Source organism: Marmota monax, unplaced genomic scaffold (genome assembly GCF_021218885.2).
Source record: "Marmota monax isolate L192 unplaced genomic scaffold, Marmota_monax_Labrador192_F-V1.1 WCK01_AAM20220418_F8-fsc00269, whole genome shotgun sequence".
Lineage (NCBI taxonomy): Eukaryota > Metazoa > Chordata > Mammalia > Rodentia > Sciuridae > Marmota > Marmota monax.
Window position 1 is genome coordinate 1,290,597 of NW_026694072.1, and position 21,775 is coordinate 1,312,371.

Below are 21,775 nucleotides of genomic sequence, written 5' to 3' on the forward strand. Positions count from 1 at the left end.
CTTTTTGCAGATTTTATAATTTTATGTTTTCCATTTAAATCCATGGGAGTGAATGTAAATGTTTTTAAAGTTTCTACATGTTCCTCATTTTAGGTGTATTTATATGTTGCTTGATGGTGTGGAGTTCTTGAGTCTTCCTGCTGATTTTCTGTCTGGTAGTTGCTGGAGGGGTGTTGAAAAGTCCTCAGATGAAATTGTGGCTGTGTCTCCTCTTTGGGCTGCACCAGTTTGACTTCTTGTATTTTAAGTTGTTGGTGTTTGGTACATACACATTTAGGATTGGTGTCTTCCTGGTAGCTTGATAGAAAACTATGTTGTTCCTTTTATCATTATGTACTGTCCCTTTTTGTCTCTATTTTTTTTGGGGGGGGGTCCGAAGTATTTTTTTCCCTAATGGTACTGGGGATTAAACCCACGGGTGCTCTACTGCTGAGCTCCATCCCCAGAACTTTTTGAGAAAGGGTCTCACTAAGTTGCTGAGGCTGGCCCCAGACATGGACATCTTCCTGCCTCAGCCTCTTGAGTCCTTGGGAATTCAGGCATGTACCATGGCATCTGATCATTTTCTGCCCTTTAATTAATGTGTATGGATGATTGGTTTATTGATATGCTAGCTCTAAAACCTACTTTTAAAATTTTCTGTTTGCTTCTTCTGGGTCTCATTCTTGTTTCTTTTCTTCCTGTGGGTTATAGGAATGTTCTTAGACTACCATATTGATTCAGTTACAGTGATTTTGATGTGTTTGGTGGTTTTCTCAGTGGTTGCTTGGCTGTTCCGACTGCCTGGTATAGTGTGGACTTTGGTGTGGTGTGGGAGTCACCCCTCCTCCTGTGTCTGTCACTTACTAACTAGTTAATTTGTCTCCTCCTCACGTACCATTCACAAGACTCCAGGGAGGACCCAGACACCTTTGTGCTCTCTCCTGTTTCTGTTCCTCCTCCCCTTCTGGGCTCCAGGTTCCTTCTTTTCCCATTTCCTTCCTGTTTGAAGACACTCATTGGCTGCTCTTTAAGGTTAGGTCTGCTAAAAAGTTTGTTTACGTCTTTCCTTTGTCTCTGATGTATGCTAGCTTTAAAAAGTTTTGTTTAAACTTTTGAAAAGTTTCAAATGTGAAAATAGATCTTCACATACCTGTCACTCGAACCTGTCACTCGGCTTCAGCAGATAGCAGCTTTTTGGACAAACCCAGTCCTGGTGTGTGGGAACTGGCTGCTCAAGGCGGGAGGGGCCGGGATGCTGAAGAAAGAGCCACACAGATCCAGGGTTGAATCAAGTGCGGTTTATCGGGGACTTATGGACAGAAGGGTTTCTTGGTAGTTGGATCCCTGTACCCCAAGGCAGGAGGAAGGTGTTTATATGCTAAGCCAGATAAAGGTGGTTGGTGGCCAACCCAAGTGTACTTGGCCTCTCACAAACTATTAACATATCTGATATGAGTTGAGAAACAGGCCAGGCGTAAATGGCTGGCACAGTATGCTTGCCCTCTGCCTTAACGTCTTTGTCTGCTAGGGTTGGGGGGGCAAAATGACCAAGGTGGATCTCCACACCAGCCTCTTGTCATTCTTATTTCTTTAACAGGAATTTTCATCTTTTTTTTTTGTTGTTGTTTAGTAAAATAAAAGAGACTTATAATGCAGTTGGCATGTGCTAAATTGCCTTTTTAAATCCCCAGAAGAGGCTTCTGAGCTAAAATCTAACAGTGTACCCATTTTATAGATGAGGAAATGGAGGCTTAGGGAAGTTAATTACTTGCCTAAGGATACACACTTTTGTTTGTTTCATTAGAATGTCTTCTTTATCTTAGCAAGAACCCTAGTGTCTTACTTTTTTAAAAAAGTTTTTAGTTGTAGATGGACACTGACCTTTTTTCTGTTAATTTATTTTTATGTGGTGCTGAGGATGGAACCAGAGCCTCCCACATGCCAGACGAGCGCTCTCACTGAGCCCAGCCCCGGTCTTCTCAGAATGGGAGGGCTGTGTTGGTTACAGAAGTGCCTCCTGTTTTGTCCTGTCTTCTGAGGGCACGTGTATTTGGCTTCAGGTACCCATGTGGAGACAAGCTTTTGTCCTGAAGGGAGCACTTTGAGTTTCAGCTGGTCACTTTTCCTTCTAGCTGTCCATCAACGTGTATGACTACAACTGCCACGTGGACCTCATCAGGCTGCTGCGCCTGGAGGGGGAACTTACCAAAGTGAGGGTGGCCCGCGAGAAGATGAGCGAGATCTTTCCCCTGACTGAAGGTAGGCTGCTGTGGGGGGGGGCTGCTCTGGAGCAGGGAGAGCCGGGGACTGCTGTTAGTGCTGAAAGTGGGACGTGCTCCTCACAGGAAGCTTGGCACTATCGCACAGTGAACGGAAGAAAGCCCGCCCTCAGGGTCGGCTAGTTTGGGCTGGTTGTCTTGTAGTTTTTGTAAAACACAGTGTGATCACACACTACAGATTCACATTTTGAATCTCGATTTATTTATCCCAATATTGTGATACAATTTTTCTATGTGATTGAACTTTACCCTGGTCTCTTTCCCATTCCAGTATGTATGTGTTTAACCTATTCTCTAAGAACCAGAAATTATAAATGTAATTCAGCTTTTATAGTTTTTCATGCAAATGTGTCATACTTAACTGTTCACTGTTGTTGTGGGTGTAGGTGATTTCTGCATATTTGTTTATTAGAAACATGGTTGCGCTGAGCCACTTTGGAGTTAACTCTTCATGAACATTCATAAGTGCTCATTTGGGCAGAAGTCAGAAAGCCCTGGCCCAAGATCTAGCTCTGTCCCTGTCTTCCTGTTGCAGTGTAACTGTTGGGTGTGGATGCCCAGAGGCCTTCCTTATGAGATCTGAGCAAATCACTTGAACAACCTCGCACTCAGTTTAAGTCTCCCTTTACTTGCAGTAGAGGGAGGGTAGCAGTAGTTTCTATCTTGCACCATGTAACACAAGATGAGCCAGTCTGTGTTCACCACTTAACCCATGGTCGTACATCACTAGGTAGTGCCATTATTATTAATGTTACTGTCACCTACTTTATAGGATTGAGATGAAGATTGAATGAGAAAATACATATGTGTGTGTATATGTGTGTGTGTGTGTGTGTGTGTGTGTGTGTTTTGCAAAATACAAAATGCCCAACAGGTATGGGCAGTTATGATTTTTTTGAGGGGGGCGGGAACCAAGGATTGAACTCAGGGGCACTGACCCCTGAGCCACATCCTCAGTCCTATTTGTATTTTATTTAGAGACAGGGTCTCACTGAGTTGCCTAGCACCTTGCTGTTACTGAGGCTGACTTTGAACTCACTCCTCTTGCCTCAGCCTCCCGAGCCACTGGGATTGTAGGCATGCGCCACTGCACAACCAGTTATGACTTTGATGAGTATCTTATTTGAAAGAATAAAACAGGTGTGCTTGGTTCAGCTTTTAAGAATTGAATTTCTGGCTGTGTGCCATGCATATGCCTCTAATCCCTGCAATTTAGGAAGCTGAGGTAGAAAGATTGCAAATTTGAGGGCAGCCTGGGCAACTTAAGTAGACCCTGTCTAAAAATAAAACATAAATAAAAAGTTCAAAAACTTTTTTTTTCTTTAAAGAATTGAACGTCTGTGAAGTGGTTCAGGTTGTGTAATTAAAGTGGATAAGATGTTTGTCCCTGAATAAAGTCCCCTCCCAGCCGTCCTTGGTGGAGGTGGTAACGCGGCGCTGTGTTGTCTTCTAGAACTCTGGTTGGAGTGGCTGCATGACGAGATCAGCATGGCCTTGGATGGCCTGGACCGCGAGCACGTCTATGAGCTCTTTGAGAAAGCTGTGAAGGACTACATCTGTGAGTTCCCAGGCTCTGTCGTTTGTCCTGGGTTGTGTCATGACACGTTGCTACCCGGGAAGGAGACACTGTCTAGCAAGGAGAAGATCCCAGTTCAGTTTTCCTTGTCCCTGTCTTCGGTGTTCAGATGAGGATATTTGGTTTCAAAACAAGGGCAGAAGAAATGTTTATAGTAGAGTAAATAAGCTTAACACTCAGCGTTTATCTGCAGGGTTGTCTTTTACACATCAAGTAGCTTTTCAGAGGTTTTGGACAAAACACCTTTTTAAAAAATGTTAAAACATTAAAAAATCTTTTTGGAGTGAATATAGATTCATAGGAAGTTGCATCATAGAGACGGCCTGTGCGGGCACTCCATCTGATTTCCCCAATAATCTCATATCTACAGCGCCGACCCAAAACCAGGAAATTTGACTTTGGTACAATGTGTGTGTAGTTCTGTCATATTTCATCATGTGTCCAGGTACAGAGTCATTCCGTCTCCACAGAGACTCTTGATTTCTTTCTTTTTTTTGGACTCTTGATTTCTTTATTCCAGTACTATGACAGATTTTTCTATATAATTAAACTTTACCCGGGTCTCTGTTTCCCATTCCAATATGTATATGTTTAACCCATTTGCTAAAGATGGGTGGACATTTTAGCAGAAGCCTTTCTCTCTCTGAGAGCTTATACCCTCCCTTATTTATTTTATAATTGTCTTTGGTATTTGACGTGCATGTGTTAAGGACCACATCGGACAGTGTTTGGACAAAATGCATTTAAAAAGCATTTAAAGGTGCTGGGTGGTGGCTCAGTGGTGGAGTGCTTGCCTAGCATGTGTGAGGCACTGGGTTCAATTCTCAGCACTGCATATAAATAAATAAGTAAGTAAAATAAAGGCCCGTCAACAACTAAATATGTATATATATATAAAAGCATTTAAAAATAGTTCCTCTTTTAATTAAAAATCTTTCTTCCTATTCTGATTATTCTGCCTCGCTCCTGTGGGCATCCCCCCTGTGAGAAGCAGTGATAGAAATAGACTGCCCTGGGCTGGAGATTTTTTTTTAACAAACCTAGAAGAATCTATAATTTTCTACTTTTTATCATCTTATGAAAATAGTAGGTACCTCCTGAATATAAAGTCATACTAAATGTGCTTTTAGAAGTTGTCCTTGAGCCTCTGCCTCCAGGTTGCCCACAGGTCCTCTTAGACTCCCTGGTAGAGTGCATGTTTGATGTGCCCATGTTCCCTGTGGCCTTGTCCCCTCTCTCTGGATGTTTCAGAGTCGCCGTTAACAGCACTGCTTGTCTTTCTCTGCAGTCGATGGCCCTCTCCAGACTCTGATGGTTGTCGGTCCCTCGTGATTTGGCAGTTGTCGCTGCTGTCAGACCTTCCCTGTCACTCAGTGCTGATAGCCGTGTGCCTTCCTTTCCGCCACCGCATTCAGACCTGTTGTGGGCCAGGAAGCCAGATACATAAGCCTCTTAGATTATGCCTCATAAGTAATTTTATTTTATTTCTTTCTTTCCATATTTTTTATTTGTGCATTATGGTCATACATGATGATGGGATTTGTTATCTATTTGAACAGGCACACAGTGTCATTGGCCAATGTCACTCCCCCACACTTCCCCTTTCCCTCTCTGAAGTGATTTTAGATGAGACCCTGAGGCGTCCCGTCATTTTCAGGAGCTTTGTACATGGAAATTGTGTCAGTTGCTTTAAACATTCAGAAGCCACTTTTGCGTGCTTCTTAGTTTTCAGCTGTTTGAGACATTCAAAGATGTCAGACGTGGACCTCCAGATCTTGGTGTGTGCTCAGTAGTGATTTTCAGGCTGCTGAGAGGGCTGTCTGGGCCTTGGAGAGGATATGGCTATGGCCCTTTGGCCCTTTAAAGGTTTTGAAAATCGGGTTCTTTGATCTTTGGAGGAGTCTCAGGCAGAGGCTACGTGGCTATTTTGGGGCCTGGAATCTAGTGATTTTTTTTTTTTTTTTTTTTTTGCCTTGCATCACAATACTATTAATTTGGGGCTAGAGCTTTGACTCAGTGGTTGAGCGCTTACTTAGCATGGTAATGCACTGGGTTCAGACCTCAGCATCACATAAAAAAAAATAAATAAAAGTATTGTGTCCATCTACAACTAAAACAAATATTTTAGTTTTTTCCTTTTTCTGGTGGTGCTGGGGATTGAACCCAGAACCTTTTGCATGCCAGGCAAGCACTCTACCAACTCAGCTACATCTCCAGCCCTAAAACAAATATTTAAAAAAATATTATTAATTCAGGAATGAGGCAAGGATATCACTTGTCACCAGCTCTCTTTTCAGCATTATACTGGGAGTCCACTAATCCAAGATAAGACCTAGAAGTGAAAGGGTACAGATTGGAAAGGAAGAAGTGAGTAATCTTTGTTTTCAGATGACAAGATGTTAAAAATCCAAAAGAATTGACAAAAAAACCCCTCTAGGAACATTTGTTCTAAAGCAGTTGTGGAAGGGCTGTAGGCTGCAAGGCCAGTATGCAAAAATCAGTTGCTTTTCATGTACAAGCAATGGAATTTGAAGTTAAAAATGTATTAACATTTACATTAGCATCCGCAAAACAAAATACTTAAGTATGAGGCTAACGGATTTGTAGAAGTTCTATAGGAGGAAGATTTAAAACCAAAGAACCGAATAAATGAAGAGAAATCCCTTCTCAACGAGAGGAAGGCTGAGTGTTGTCCTGTCCTTTGTTCCCAGTGGGCTACAGAGATGCAACGCAAACCCAGGGAATCCCAGCAGTTGATTTTGTGAACATTGATGTACTGATTCTAAAGTTTTTATCAAGAGACAAAAGGCCCAGAATGGCCAACAGCCAGGGGAAGGACAAAGTTGAAAGACTGACACTACTCTACTTGAAGACTTTCCATGATTCTGTGGTAATCAAGAAAGTGTGGAATTGCCAAAATAATAGGCCAATAGATCAGTGGAATAGTATACAGAGTTCAGAAAGAGATCCACATAAATATAGTCAGCTGATCTTTGCCAGGAGCAATGGTAATACAGTGGAGAAAGATAGTTCTGTTCTTATTGGTTCATGTTAGTTGTGCATACATTAGGATTCATTTTGACTTAAATGCATGGAATATAATTGGTTCATATTCAGTTCCCAGAACCTACCCTCCTGCCTCCCTTCCCTTGTTTCCTTTCCACTACTGAAGAAGAGAGTTCTTTCAACAAGTGGTCCTAGAACAACTGGACGCCACATGGTCTAAATGAATCTAGACATAGCTCTTAGACCCTCATAAAACTTAACTCAAGATGAATCACACGCTTCAGTGTAAAAGCATGAAATTATAAAACTCCTAAAAAGATAACTTGGAAAATATGACCCAAGATGACGTTGGATTTGGTGACAGCTTTTTAGAGTCAACACAAGAGTCATGATCCACAAAAGAAAGAATCGATAAACTGGATCTTATTCAGATTAAGCATTTTTGCTCTGTGAAAGATATTGTCAAGAAAGTAAAAAGAGAGGCCACAGACTGGGGAAAATATTAGTAAACACATACCTGATAATGACTGTTATTCAAAATATAAAAGAACTCTGAAAATTTAACAATAAGAAAACCAATAACTTGATTTAAAAAGTGGTCCAAGGATCTTAATTGATTCCTCTGCAGAGAAGATACATTTTTGAGCACTTGAAAAGACTCTTGACATTATGTCAATAGGAAATGCAGATTCAAACAGCCGAGCCCACTGTGCTCCTGTTAGAAGGGCCAGGAACACTGGCAGCAGGAAATGCTGCTTTGGTTTATTGCTGGTGAAAAATGCAAAATAGTATGGCCATTGGGAGGGTGGTGGGGCTAAACATATTCTGGTCCATCCAGCCTGGTGCTCCATGGCGTGCGCTCGGAGGAGTTGAAAACTTCAGTCCATAAGAGCTGCCGCATGGATGGATATAGCAGCTTTATTCATAACTGCCAAAGCTTCAAAACAACCACGATGTCCTTAAGGGGTGGGCTGGTAACAGCTGGGAATGTCCAGGTACTGACGCACTGTTCAGTCCTCCGAAGAAATGAGCTGTGCAGCCATAGAAGGATGTGGAGGAGACCGAAGTGCAGCTTACTAAGTGGAGAAGCCAGTTGGAAGGCTCCATCCTATGAGTCCAACTAGGTGACATTCTGGAAAAAGCAGAACCACGGAGACAGTAAAAAGATGTGGGGTGAGGGAGAGGGAGAGGGAGAGGGAAGGATTCGGGAGATTAGTGGAACTGCGCTGGGTGATGTCGCAGTGGGAGACACGGGTCTTCAGAACATTTGTCCCAACCCACAGAGTAGACAACGGCAGGAGTGGACCTGATGCAAACTGGGGCCTGAGTGACAATGACGTTTCCGTGTGGGGTCCTCCGTGGTAGCGGGTGCACCTCTGCCTCAGATCTGGCAGCTGGCTCACTTCCGTTTTGGTTCTGTAGCCCGTGGGCATCTCTGCTGGTGAGCGAGAGCGGGGCAGCTAACAGGCTTTGGCCGCGTTGTTTGGAATAGGTCTCCTGGTGAAGCAGCAGCCTCGGGCACATGTAGTGATCGTCAAATTGGCTTCCACATCCTTTAGCATTTTTATTTTAAAGTTAGTGGATAGGCCTCTGAAATTATTTCAGGTCCCTAAAAAGTGACCTAATAGGCAAAGTGTGTAGTATAAGCAGTGATGCATTCATGCAGTTTTAATTCGTCTGTCTGGTCTTAAAGGCACACGAGTGGGGATAAAGAAGGGTCAAGAAGAAAGTGGAAAAACAAAACAAAACAGGGCGACCAAGTTGTTTTGTTTCAACACCATTAAGAAGGAGACTTAAAATAGAGATTTCTAGTAATAGGATTAGTGCTTTTAATTTTAGTCTTTCACTTTAAACTAGAAGACTTAGGAATTCTTAGGGTTCAAAAGTTGAAAATTCTAGGCTTTGAAATTTTTCTTAAGACTGACTGGGCTTCGTAACTATTTTCATTGAAATCCATTTCCATGTTCTTTCAGTTTTAATAAATAAATGTTGTAAGCACAATCAAACTGCACAGTACCACTCGGCATGTCCTGTTTATAAAGTAAATTTTTAATGATTGTACTTAGAAATATATTTTAAAATAGTTGATGGTGGCCCTTTTTTGTGTTTTGCATGAATGAGGACACATTTCTTTTGTTATCCGTCAGTTTTGATATTGGGTATTGTACGTCTGGAGCTAATTGAACACTTCTCATTTTTAGGTCCTAACATTTGGCTGGAGTATGGTCAGTACTCCGTTGGTGGGATTGGTCAGAAAGGTGGCCTTGAGAAGGTCCGCTCTGTGTTTGAAAGGGCTCTCTCATCTGTCGGTTTGCACATGACCAAAGGACTGGCCATCTGGGAGGCCTACCGAGAGTTTGAAAGTGCCATTGTGGAAGCTGCTCGGGTGAGTGTCCAGGTCTCCAAGGCCCATGCTTCCCTCTTAATGGTCAGGGGTGGTCTTTCTGAGTCTTGTAAGTATCATTTTGAGACAAGGGTTCAGGATAAGTCTTACAGTAAACATAGTTAACAAAATAGTCCTTGCTAATCTGTTTGTGGATGGACAATAAAATAAATAAAATTGGTAGTATTTGTGGAATAACAAGAATGGTTTATTTGACTTAAAAGCAGATGGCTACTATTTTTTTTTCTGATATTTTGAAACACAGCTTTAGTTACAGGTGAATGCAAGAACAGCATAGCATTTCACTAGGGAAAATGTTGGGGAGGGAGGTTTGACCTCATACTCCATAATAATTCATTTTTTAAGATTATGATTTATGGAATTCTATAGCCAAGTCCCCTCTGTGCTGCATGTGCACATGCACAGTTGTCAGTGATGCATTGTGGGGCCCCTGACAGGCTGAGCATCCCTTATTCAAAAATTTGAAATCTGAAAAATGCTTCAAAATTTGTCACAAGTTGAAATTCCACACCTACTGTCATGTGATGCTGGGTCACAGTCAGGTGCACTGAAAATCTTGTATAAAATTTCCCTCAGACTGTGCGTATAAAGTGTCTGTGAACACACAGGCCCCCAGCCCCTAGGCTAACTCGCTGTGTATGTGCAGATATTCTAAAAACTAAAAGAGTCCAGACTCAGCGCCCCATCCCCTCAGCACGCATGGCCCAACAGCCGCAGGGGCTTCTGGGTTATCCCCCGCTTCAGAGGCTGGCGTGGTGCCTTCGCCTCACCCGCGTGACGCTTGCGACTCTAGGGTCAGACTTGCTCCCTGCAGGACTGTGCTCCCACTGTGCCCCGAACATCCTTGCCACTGTCCTTTATTGAAGTGGAAGTCTCTGAGCCTGCAGTGCGCCCCAGGGCCCCTTCTCTGGGATCTGCCTCATTGCCCCGTCTCTGACGGCAGGGCCCCCTCACAGGTCTCATCAAGCAGGCCCCGTAACTCGGTGGCCCTCGTTGTGCTTTGCTCTTAAGAGACTGAAGCACTGTGGCCATTTGGATGCGTTTCTTCCATTATTCTTGGCTCTTCCTGTCGCAGATCCTTACAGGCAGGGGTGGCGTTTACTTTTGGGCACCCCCAGGCATTTGCTCGGATGCCATCTGTGTAAGAGGAGGTAGAAAAGTTTTTCTAACTTGAACCGAAAAGTTGATGAGATGTTTTTTGAAGTAGAAAGAACCAAAGTGTGCCATTTACTACTAATTTGCTTCTTTAGCCCATGGCTGGCTTCCTTTCCCCTTTTGACCGGGAACAAACCTTTGATTCACAGCTTGAGAAAGTCCACAGTCTTTTCCGGCGACAGCTGGCGATCCCCCTCTACGGTAAGAGAAACGGCTCACAGCCCGCTGTGCTTTAAAATGCTTCCTCTGACTGTCCTGAGCTAGACCTTCTCTGTCCTGTGCGGAGCTGGGCCTGGGGTTCTCATCCTTACTGGACAGTGTCACCCTGGATGAGGTCCTTAGTAAAACCTGTGTTGAGTTGGAATGCCCAGGAGGGTCGTCCGAGTCCGAAGGACTGGCAGCTGGCCCCTCCGACCTGTGGAGTTCTCCTCCCTACTTCAGCATGTGGTTGGGAAGGGGAGATGGTCTCTGAAAAGAATAGGAAGATAGACACCTGCATTTCCTGGGGAGACTATTGAATAAAAATTTTGTTAAAAGCATTTTCTTTTCATGAGTAGCCTCATGGACACCCGGGGGGGGGGGGGTCATTCCTCTGTGGAGGCGCTTTGGTTCAGAAGTACAGTTGGCTGGCTAGACTCAGGTTTGAATTTAAGAGTCTCCCTTTTGGCTGAATACGTTTTGGTGAGGTGAGCCTTTGGCACTAGAACTCTGAGCAGGGGCAGCACTGGAGGACTTTCCAGTGTGGGAAGCGTTTGGCGCTGTCCTCTCATCTGTCCCCAGCGCATGGTTACACACTCGGAGCCTCTGGGCAGCTCTGCTTGAGCCCAGCTGTATTCGCCTTTGAACTTCACGGTTTATTTGGACTGTATTGAACGTACTAGAAGGAGGCTGTCTAATTGGGTGACATGCGGCAGAGGTCAGAACTGAACTGGTTGGTAGCTTTTATCTCGCACACCACTGGGAGACAGCCTGGCTTAGTGATTAGAGTGTGAACTTGGACCTGACTGTCCTGTTCAAAGCCTTGTTCTGCTGTTACCTGTGGAGAAGTCACTTAACTTTCTGCTTCAGTTTCTCCATTTGCAAAATGAGGATTATGATAGCGCCCGCCTTGTAGAGTTGCGAGTGCTGATGGGGGATGGATGTGTGGTGTTAGAATCAGCCCTGACGCCCTAGGTAAGTGTCGCCCACAGCTTCAGTGACTGATGAGTTGACTGGTAGAGTTGTCTGGCATGTCACTTTGACACAGATTCTAAGGCCAAACTGGGCTCAGCAAAAGAACTCAGAATGTGATCTATAGAGCTGCCGTGGCCATGGATATGGGAGGGGCCTAGTGGCACTTGAGTCCATGACATTTTCTATGTTTGAGTTGATAAAACCCAGTGCAAGACCCATGGGGCTGAATTCGTCTTTTGATAGATATGGAGGCCACATTCGCCGAGTATGAAGAATGGTCAGAAGACCCAATACCAGAGTCGGTAGTTCAGAGCTATAACAAGGCGCTGCAGCAGTTGGAGAAGTACAAGCCCTATGAAGAAGCCCTGGTGAGTGTCCTGCTTTTATGGGGACCTTCTCTCTGCACACATTTCCCTGATGGATGGTTGCAAGTTAACAGTATTCTTGAAAAGTATGTTTATTGTGCAGTATATAGAGTATTATAATGTGCACCTACAGTTTACATCGTATAATAAAGTGAACATCCATGTACCCACCACCCAGGTTAAGAAATAGAACATTGCCAGTACCTTAGAAGTCTCCTATGTGCCCCTCTCTGATTGCCTCCTCCTCCCTCTCCCTAGAGGTAATCACTTTCCTGACTTTTGTGATAATCATTCCCTTGCTTTTCTTTATAGTTTTACAATCTATGAATGCATCCTTAATTAATATATTGTTTAATTTTGCTTGTGTTTAAACTTATAACGTATTCTTCCCGTATATCTTCTTTCATCCAACACGTTTTGGGGCTTTATGTCGAGGAGTAGAGTGACAGTCCATTCATTGTCATTGGTAGGAGGTTGTCTGTGTGTGCCACAGTTGGTGTGTCCATGTGGCTGGTGGGCAGTTGGGTGGTTCCAGGTTTTTGGTAGGAGGGTCGCTGTTGCTTGAACATCCTGGTGCGTGTCTCGTGGTGGACACGTGGGAGGTTTGCAGTGTGTATTGGGCAAGAAGGTGCTGGATGGTCGGGCGATGCCCGTGTCTCAGTGGTCTGTTTGCCCTCCAGCCAGCGGCATCTGAATCGCTTTCTCGGGCCACTCTTGCACACTTATATTGTAGCCAAACTCTGATAAGTTTGAAATTATAATTCTAATTTGCATTTTCCTTGATTACTAATGCAGTCGGACATCTTTTTATGTTCACTGGCCTTTTTTTGAATTTCCCTTTCTATGAAGTGCCCATGAAAATTTTGACCTCCCACCCGTTTGTCTCCCCCAGTTGTGCTGGGGTTGGCTGCGCCCCAGTCCTTCCCGTTTTTGTCTGTTTCTGTTGGGTTCTTGGGAGCTCTTTTTTTTTTTTATATTTATTTATTTATTTTTCGGTGGACACAACATCTTTGTTTGTATGTGGTGCTGAGGATCGAACCCGGGCTGCACGCATGCCAGGCGAGCGCGCTACCACTTGAGCCACATCCCCAGCCCCCTTGGGAGCTCTTATTCTTGTCCCCCACCCCCGCTTGTGGCTCCTCTTTTCAGTGTCCTGTTTAGTGGTGTCTTTGGATGAGCACATCTTGACTTTACTCTGGCCAGGCTTGTCCTTCTTTCCCTTTGGGTCGTGCTGCCTCTGGGCTCACATCAGGCCTTCTGTCTTTACGTCTGTCTCCAGCTCTCTTCTCCTCGTGGTCGCCTCGTCTTTGTCATGTTTGGGTCCCTCACTCACCATATTGGTCTGTGGTGGTGTGAGGCCGGCTGGCTGCTCTCGGTTCCCAGGTGGAGACGTGTGGCACCCCAGCTCCTGTAATTCCACCCCCCCCCCTCGCTAGTGTGCAGTGGCACTTCTGTCACAGGTTAACAGTCCATTTGTTTGCCTGGCCCCCCCCGGGGGGGGGTCTCTGCTGGCTTGTGTTGTGCTGCGGGCAGCGGGGATGGGACCCAGGGCCTCCCCGTGCTGGGCCAGTGATGTGATGCGGTGGTTTCAGGATGTGTTGGGTCGGGTGAGTCCTCCCCACCTCGTTCCTTTTCAGAGGGACTTGGCTTTCTTTAGTTGTTGGTGATTCCATTAAACTTAAGAGTTAGCTTTTAAAATTCTGTGGAGTTTTCATTTGGAATCATATTGAATCTGTAGATTAGTTGGAGAAAAAATTTATGTCTTCCAATCTGTGACCATTTTATAGGTCTCTGCTAGTTAGGTCTTTCTGAAAAGCTTTCTAATAATTTTACAAATTAATCCAATGTTTTAAACATTTTTAGATGTATTTGTTTTTTGAGTGTACTTCTAAATGATGTTTTCAAAGATTTTATTTTCTAGTTTTCTTGGTGTATAAAATGCAATCAATATTTTATATTAATTTTTTAAATCAACCAACATGTTGAATTATTTTGTTAATACGTGTGTGTGTTGGGTGGAACAGGGATTGATGCAGGGGTGCTTCACAAACGCTGAGCTCCATCCCCAGTCCTTGGTAGTTTTTGTTTTGAGAGGTCTTTCTAGGTCGCTGAGGCTGGCCGTGAGCTTGTGACTCTCCTGCCTCATCCTCCTGAGCTGCTGGGATTGCATGTGCCCCTGCCCTGCTGGCTTCTTATTATCAGGCTCTGGGGGCTTCGGGATAGTGGCTCTGACAATACTATTTGTAAGTGGCACCCCGCCCCTACTCCGGCGGACGGGCGCTCTGGTTTTCCCCTGTCTTGCCTTTTGCTCTGAGCTGTCGGTGTCCCTATTAGCAGTGCCCTTTACGCTTTTGCGAATTCCCTCGTGCTTTCTTTGCCTTCCTTCCGTCTTGGATCCTGGAGTCTCAGCTGAGATCTCGGCTGGAGTGTCGTCTGGGAGGTCTGGCTTCCCTGGTCACTCTCAGGCTGCAGACGGTGCCTGGCAGCTGTGTGCTCAGTGGCTGGCCAGCAGCTGGCCAGCTCTGGCTTCTGGGCTTGCCGTCGGGAAGGTAACTGCCTGCCTCCGGCCTCCGGCCTCCTGCTCGTTGAGGTCGTTGTGTTTCTTCTTCCTCTTCCTCCTCCCTCTTTGTCTGCTTTGCTTTGCTGCTGCTGCTGCTGCAGGCAGCGGGATGGAACCCAGAGCCCCACGCATTCTGGACAGGTGCTCGGCCCAGCCAGCCTTGTTGTCCTGCTGGCTGACTTTAAGTCCTCCTTGGTTGGCTGGATGTCCGCAGCGCCCTTACCACAGGTCCAGAGGTGACTGTCTCTTTGTTGGTCCTGGTGGAGGTTCGTGGGCTTCTGGATTCTGTTTAGTCCTTCCTGGCACAGCGAGTGGAGCACCGACTGCGAGTTAGGCTGCCTAGGTGAGCCCTGGTCCTGCCACTCACTCTGACTCTGTCGAGGAGTGAGCGCCAGTGTCTCGGCTTCCCTGAAGGCAAGATGCGGACGGCAGTGAGACTTGCAGTGTGACGGTTGTGAGACCAGATCTTACTGTCTGCTGAGCCATCGGAAGCTCAACCTCCCCTCAGCAGCTTAGCCTGCTGCCCTCTGTTAGATTTTCTCCTTAGTATTTCCTGTTCCTTTGTCAGTTTGTTAATTTTTTAGGAAGATTTAAAACCATTTAATCCAGCAGTTTTCGCTGTTCTCAGTGGCACACTTTGGGTGGTTTGCCATCACACGGGAGGCAGGTGCTATAGCATCGTGTCTCTGTGTAGAATGGGCATGCCCTCTGCCCAGCCTGCAGGCGCCCTCTCTGCTCAGCCTGCAGGTGCCCCCCGCCCTTTACCTGTAAAGGTTGGTTGTACATATGCTTCACAAACCTTGTTAAGGAGTAGTGCTCACCAGCTGAGTTTTGTCATGGCCATCAGTGCAGTGTGGCTGAAGAAAAAATAAATTGAATCAGAGGATGCTGTCTAAAAAGAGTTTTGCTCCTGTGTCGCTGGGTGCGCCCAGCCCAGCTTCCCTGTCTTTTCCCCGGGTCTGTGCCCCGTGGGAGCTGGTGTTTGGAGTGAGCTACCTGGTACAGCACAGGCCCTGGGTTTTTCCAGTTGGGTTGCCTTTATGCGGCTCAGTGAGTTCTGTGGTGAAGGATGATTGGCAGCGGTCATTGCTCTTTCATTCACTTTCTGACTCACCACTTTAAATTCCCTGTGGTCTAGGAATGTATTCAGTTTTGGAGCCTTTGTAACTATTGCTGTGAGGGGGCACTTTGGACCAGAGGAGAAAACTAGGGCTGTGCTCATCAAAGTATCCACCTGTCTTGGAGTAGTCCCGAGAGGGAGGATTTGGTGATTCTTCTCCTGGTATAGCCACTCTTGCCAACATTTATTTTATTTGGAGATGTTTTGTGTTTCCTGACAGTATCCAGTAACTGAATTAAACCCATGTACAATCTTCCTGTGCTCCAGCTGCAAGCAGAGGCACCGAGGTTGGCAGAATATCAAGCGTACATCGATTTTGAGATGAAGGTGGGCGACCCCGCTCGCATTCAGTTGATCTTTGAGCGGGCCCTTGTCGAGAACTGCCTCGTCCCAGACTTATGGATCCGTTACAGTCAGTACCTAGTAAGATAACCGTTCTGCCTTGTTTTGTTTTTGCCAGAATATGATTATAGGGCATCATTAAGACGGCCAGAAGTTAGTTGCATGTGCTGGGTGCAATGGCACACGCACACCTGTAATCCCAGCGACTTGGGAGGCCGAAGCAGGAGGATCATAAGTTGGAGGCCAGCCTAGGAAAGTTTGTGAAACCTTGTCTCAGAAAATAAAAAGGGCTGAATATGTAGCTCAGTGATAGAACTCTGGTAGGTTCAATCCCCATCTCCTCAAAAAAAATAAAAGAAATCTGCTGCCTTTGTCCCCCTTCTCTATCCTCCTGTTCTCAGACTCTTTGTTACTTTGCTCAGGGATTTCTTCTCGTGTTTGAAGTTAATTTTTATCTTATTTTTTTGTTACTAGAGATGGAAGCCAGGGGTGCTGTGGGTTCAACTCAAGGTATTAGACTACATTCCCAATCCTTTTTATTTTTTATTTTGAGACAGGGTCTTGCTAAGTTGCAGAGGCTAACCTTATACTTTTGATCCTCCTGCCTTGACTTCCTGAGTTGCTGAGATTATAGGTGTGTACCAATGTGCCTGGCTTGAAGTTATTTTAAACTGATCACTAACTGTGTAAAAAAATGTGCTTGTATCCCTACTCTTGAGGACTTAATAATGGATTGTTTTTTTCTTTTAACTTTTGATCATAGAAAAAATATAAACAAAAGTAGACAGACTAGGAAAATGAAGGCTTATATATCCGTCTTCATCTTCAACAGTGGTTAACTATTGTGGCTATATTCTGGTTCATCTTTAATTTTACTACTTTCCCCTTTTGTGTTATTTTGAAGCATATCCAAAAATGATATTTCATTGAGAAATATTTCTTTATGTACATACAAAAGATCTTTTTTATATAAAAGGATCCAGACATGGTTCACATGTTAGGATTGGTTGATGTCTTTTAAGCCTCTCTTACCTAGGTTCTCCCCACCCACTCCTCTCTTATCTACTTCCCTGGCAAAAGAGAAACTGGGTCACAAGAGACATAATAATGGAAATTTCTCTTGTCACTTGATTGTGCTGACAGTGTCTAGTTGATGATGAGGTTTTTTTTTTTATTGTTGTTGCTGGACCTTGTATTTTATTTATTTATATATAGTGGTGAGACTTGAACCCAGTGCCTCACATGTGCTAGGCAAGCGCTCCGTAGCTGAGCCCCAGCCCCATCCCCAGCCCGATGATGAAGTCTCAACAAGAACATTTTGTCTTCTCACCCTGGACTTCTTTCTCCTAGGATCGGCAACTGAAAGTGAAGGATCTGGTTTTGTCTGTACACAGCCGTGCTGTTAGGAACTGCCCCTGGACTGTTGCCCTGTGGAGCCGCTACCTCCTGGCCATGGAGAGGCATGGAGTGGAGCATCGAGTGATTTCTGGTGCGTGTGTTTTTGTGGGAAGACTTTCTGAGCTTTTTGTCCCAACTGAGAAATGGAACTGGGAAAAGTCATGAAGTTAGCATTCCCCAGGGTTTTCTTGGAATATTGAGTACTAGTGACCAAAGGGGCTCTGAGTGGAGGTAAGCTGGCTGTGTTGGTGGCTCCTAGATCTTTCCAACATGCTAAGACTAATTGGGATCATTTGTAAAGGAGCGGTGGTCTGTTCTCCATCCGGGACTCTCCTTGCAGGGCATCTGTGGAGTGAGGCCTTCCAGAGCACTGTCTGCGGTGTCGTGTGAGCCTCCCTTTGGAGCATATTTCTCCAGCTTACCTCACTTCTGTTTTCTAAGTCATGAGGTGTTCTGAAGTCAGGAGGGTTCAATAACTTTATATGAGCATCTTTTTGAATTGGCACTGAATCCTGACCTTTTCTCCAACTTCAGTGACCTTTGAGAAGGCTTTGAATGCTGGCTTCATCCAGGCCACCGATTATGTGGAGATCTGGCAGGCGTACCTGGATTACCTGAGGAGGAGGGTGGACTTCAAGCAAGGTACTGCAGCACCCGCTCTCCCTGGAATTGGGCTTCTCCTGACACCTCCTGGGTGCCGTGGTTTAGTTCCCCAGGCCAGGCCTTGGCACCCCCCACCCCCGGGCATCAGTGCGCTGTGGAGAGGTGCCCAAGGTTCCTGTGCTCCTGCCAGCCTGCAGCCTCCTCTCTCAGTATTCACTTCTTCTCTCTCTCTTTTTTTTTTTCAATAAGTTCCAGATAGTTTTTAAAATAAGGCTGATGATGTCCTTTAGCTGTTTGGCTCTCTGCAGGACCCCTGCTTGATGCCCAGCTCCAACCCTGCTCCCCCAAAAGAAAAGAGGAACCCCAACGTGTGCGTGGGCACCACACGGTGGTTATTTTGTGCAGGTGGCCTTCAGCCGTGCTCCTTCTGGCCTTCAGCTCATTTGGGGAGACCCCCCTCCTGCTATGGTTCCCCACGTCCCCAGTGCGCACCTCTGGCTCTGCCCTGTGTCCCCACTGTGTCCTTCCCCCATCTCATTTTTCCCTTCTGTGGGAAGAGCGGGGACGGGGCTGTTGTTTCTGGTCTTCCACCTGATGCCAGGCGCAGGTTGGGTTTCCAGGCAGGTCTAGGATTAAATGACAATAAAAAAAGTGGCAGCCTGGGTGACTCTGTACGACCCTTTTTGCGATTTCCAACAGACTCCAGCAAGGAGCTGGAGGAGCTGCGGTCGGCGTTCACGCGCGCTCTGGAGCACCTGCAGCAGGAGGTCGAGGAGCGTGAGTCCCGCCCGCCTCGCCCCGCCGCCTGCCCACTGCCTGCCCCCCTGCCCGCCTGCCCAGCCGACAGGGTTTGCCTGGGACTCCTTTCTGATTTGCACTAATTCCATTCTTAAAGGGTTCAATGAGAGTGGAGATCCGAGCTGCGTGATCATGCAAAACTGGGCTAGGATCGAGGTAAACCTGTGGACATTTCTTGAATTTCATTCACCTCTGAAGGGTCCTTATTAATAGTGTTGTGGAATACAGTTAGAATCCCGGGGTGTTCTAGAGTCTTAAGGATTTGTGTTATTTACCTAGCATGGTGGACATTTGTGTTTTTTTTTTAAGCTGTCAGTGGATCTTTTATTTTATTTATTTATATGTGGTGCTGAGGTTCGAACCTAGGGCCTCACACAAGTCAGACGAGGGCTCTCCCACTGAGCCCAAGCTCCAGCCCCACCCTGAACATTTGTTTTTGTCTTGGTGGGAACAGCCTCTGGGCTGTGTGTGTGGCTAGGTCCTCTAGGCTGCGCGAATGCTAGGTCCCCCTCCCTTGTTGCTTCCTGCGCGGGAGCGGGCTGTGTGTGGGAGTTGCACAGAGGCTGTCTGCACTGCTCAGGTCTTAATCCAGGCAGAAGGTGGATGATTTGGCAAAAATATGAGTGGATATAGGGAATGTTATTACCGATCCAGGGACATCAAACTGATTGAGCCATGGAGTACTCTCTGAGCGAGTCAGGCCAAAGCAGCTCACGTGTGTCAGGTGGTTTCCATATGGGGGTCTGGCTTGTGGGTACTTTAAGGACAAGGATCCCAGGCTCAGAGAGGTTGGGCAACGTGCTCAGGCTAGGGGCCTTCGGTCAGGGGGCTTATAAACTGGTGTCTAATGCCAGGTCAGTCGTTCTGTCTGTGCATTGCTCTGAACTTGAACCCTTGCAATGAAGCTCAGTAGAAACAAAGCAAATGAGCCTCCCATGCTGCTGAGTGGGCGCTGGAGTGTGCCGCTCTGTTCACAAGAGGCCTCGGCAGGTCCTCTGAGGCTTGCTGCAGCAGAGGGCACCAGTGATTGGCCTGTTGTCACTGGTGGGAAGCCTGGAACCCAACGCTGGTAGCAGTGGGGGGCTCCTCAGGCGTGTCTGTGAGCAGGCTTTGTGACAGTGCTGATGTTGGGATGGCCGGGTCCTTTCTCACTGGGCTTGCTGCTGCCTCACAGGCGCGACTGTGCAATAACATGCAGAAAGCTCGGGAACTCTGGGACAGCATCATGACCAAAGGAAATGCCAAGTACGCCAACATGTGGCTGGAGTACTACAACCTGGAAAGGTAACCGCCCCGGGGCTGGAGGGGGTGTCATGGGTGACTCCTGCTGCGTTGGCTGGCTCCTTGGGATGGCCTGTCCTTATCCCTGTCTGGCCAGTGGGCGGGGCTGGAGAAGCTAACAGCATTTTGTGGGGGACTCTTCAGGCCATGGGGCTCTTTTTTTTTTTTTTTTTAAATTCTTTGTTCTTTTATTTGGACATGAATATTTTATTTGACTCTTGGGATCTTTTAAAAAAAATTATATTTGATTTTATAAGAAAATAGCACTAAAAAGCAAAGAGAAGAAAATTCAAAGTAATTGAAAACTTGTGACTCATACTTAACCAGTGTCAGTTCATGTTTATTTTTGTGGCAGTAGGGACATAGCCCGGGACCTCGCCATACCAGACAAGCTCTCTGTCACCGAGCTACATCTCTAGCTTGTTTGTTAGGGTTTTGGGGTGTATTTTTTGAGACTTTTTGGTGCTCAAATTTCTTTAAAATGGAAATGCAGTTATAGCGTATATGATTTTCAAACCTTTAAAACTGTTGGAATTAGACGATCTGTCCAGTAATATTTATCACATGGGGAAGGGACAGAGAATGTGACCAGCTATTCTGTTCAGTATGTCTTGGATATTACATGTCATATGTATTTCTGTACTACTTTGTTCCTTTTTTGAATGTTTTATTATTTCCCTTATTTAAAAAAGCAATTGTGCTCAAGTTGAAAAAGCACAGAGACAAAAATATATGATAGAAAAATCTTACCCTGACCCCAGAGAGGGCCACTTTTGGAGCTTGTTGACTGTTTCTCTAGATTAGCAGTTCTCATGCCTTTTGGTCGCAGCACCCCCTTACTCTGTTAAAACTGGGAGGCCCCAAAGAGCTTTCGTCTGTGTGGATTATATCAATATTCATCTAATTAGAAAAACAGAAATTTAAAATATTTTTTGTTAATCCTTTAAAAATAATGTCCATTACATTTAACATAAACAACATTTCTTGGAGAAGTGATTGTTTTCCAAACTCTAAAACAGTTTAGTGAGAAAAGTAGTTCGGTCTTCTCTTTTTGCTGTCTCTTCAGTTTGCTTAGTGGAGGACAGCTGAATTTTTCTGTTTCTTCATCTGCTAAGATTATTCTCATTGGAAAGTATAAAGAGAATTTGGCCTCACACCGATGAGGTTAGGAAAGAAAGGGCTGTCTTTCAGTTAATGGTATTCTCCTTCCAGACTTGGCTGAATGCAACAAGTAATAGTTTTTTTTTTTTTAAATCAGGGATTGAATACTGGAGCGCTCAACCTCTGAGCCACACCCCCAGCCCTTTTTCATTTTATATTTTGAGACAGCCTTGCTAGGTTGCTGAGGCTTTGGATTTGTAATCCTCCTGTCTCAGCCTCTGGAGCTGCTGGGATTATAGGAATGTGCCACCATGCCTAGTTTAAGTAATTACTTAAGTTCTGTTTTTTTTTTAATTAAAGATCATAGGCTGGGAATATAGCTCAGTTGGTAGAGACCTTGCATGCACAGTGTCCAGCACCACAAAATAAATAAGCAAATAAACAAATTAATGTAAATAAATATAAATATGTGAAACACAGATCTTAGTATTTATAAATAATAAAATAAATATCATTTTAATGTACAAATAATGAAATAAATATGTAGTATCTATTTATTTATTTTTTATGGTGGTGCTGGGGATTGAACCCGGGGCCTTATGCATGCGAGGCAAGGCTCTACCAACTAAGCT

At 45.3% G+C, this 21,775-nt stretch overlaps 1 protein-coding gene and 1 non-coding gene across 4 annotated transcripts in view; one reads left to right on the forward strand and one right to left on the reverse strand.

Annotated features, from left to right (window-relative positions):
* Positions 1-21,775, forward strand: part of Sart3 (spliceosome associated factor 3, U4/U6 recycling protein) — a 38,248-nt gene that overhangs the window by 5,535 nt on the left and 10,938 nt on the right. For 2 of the 3 annotated variants that reach the window (XM_046464295.2, XM_046464297.2), the window contains exons 2-12: positions 2,115-2,241; positions 3,715-3,819; positions 9,045-9,229; positions 10,498-10,603; positions 11,819-11,943; positions 15,888-16,043; positions 17,313-17,451; positions 17,895-18,002; positions 18,663-18,740; positions 18,859-18,917; positions 19,936-20,045. In XM_046464295.2, coding sequence (XP_046320251.1) covers positions 2,115-2,241; positions 3,715-3,819; positions 9,045-9,229; positions 10,498-10,603; positions 11,819-11,943; positions 15,888-16,043; positions 17,313-17,451; positions 17,895-18,002; positions 18,663-18,740; positions 18,859-18,917; positions 19,936-20,045 — 1,298 coding nt within the window. The remainder of the gene's footprint in view (positions 1-2,114; positions 2,242-3,714; positions 3,820-9,044; positions 9,230-10,497; positions 10,604-11,818; positions 11,944-15,887; positions 16,044-17,312; positions 17,452-17,894; positions 18,003-18,662; positions 18,741-18,858; positions 18,918-19,935; positions 20,046-21,775) is intronic. The other variant, XM_046464296.2, reaches the window with a different exon arrangement.
* On the reverse strand, positions 5,980-6,052 carry Trnaa-ggc (transfer RNA alanine (anticodon GGC)). Its single transcript has one exon. It is a non-coding gene; the product is annotated as a tRNA-Ala (tRNA).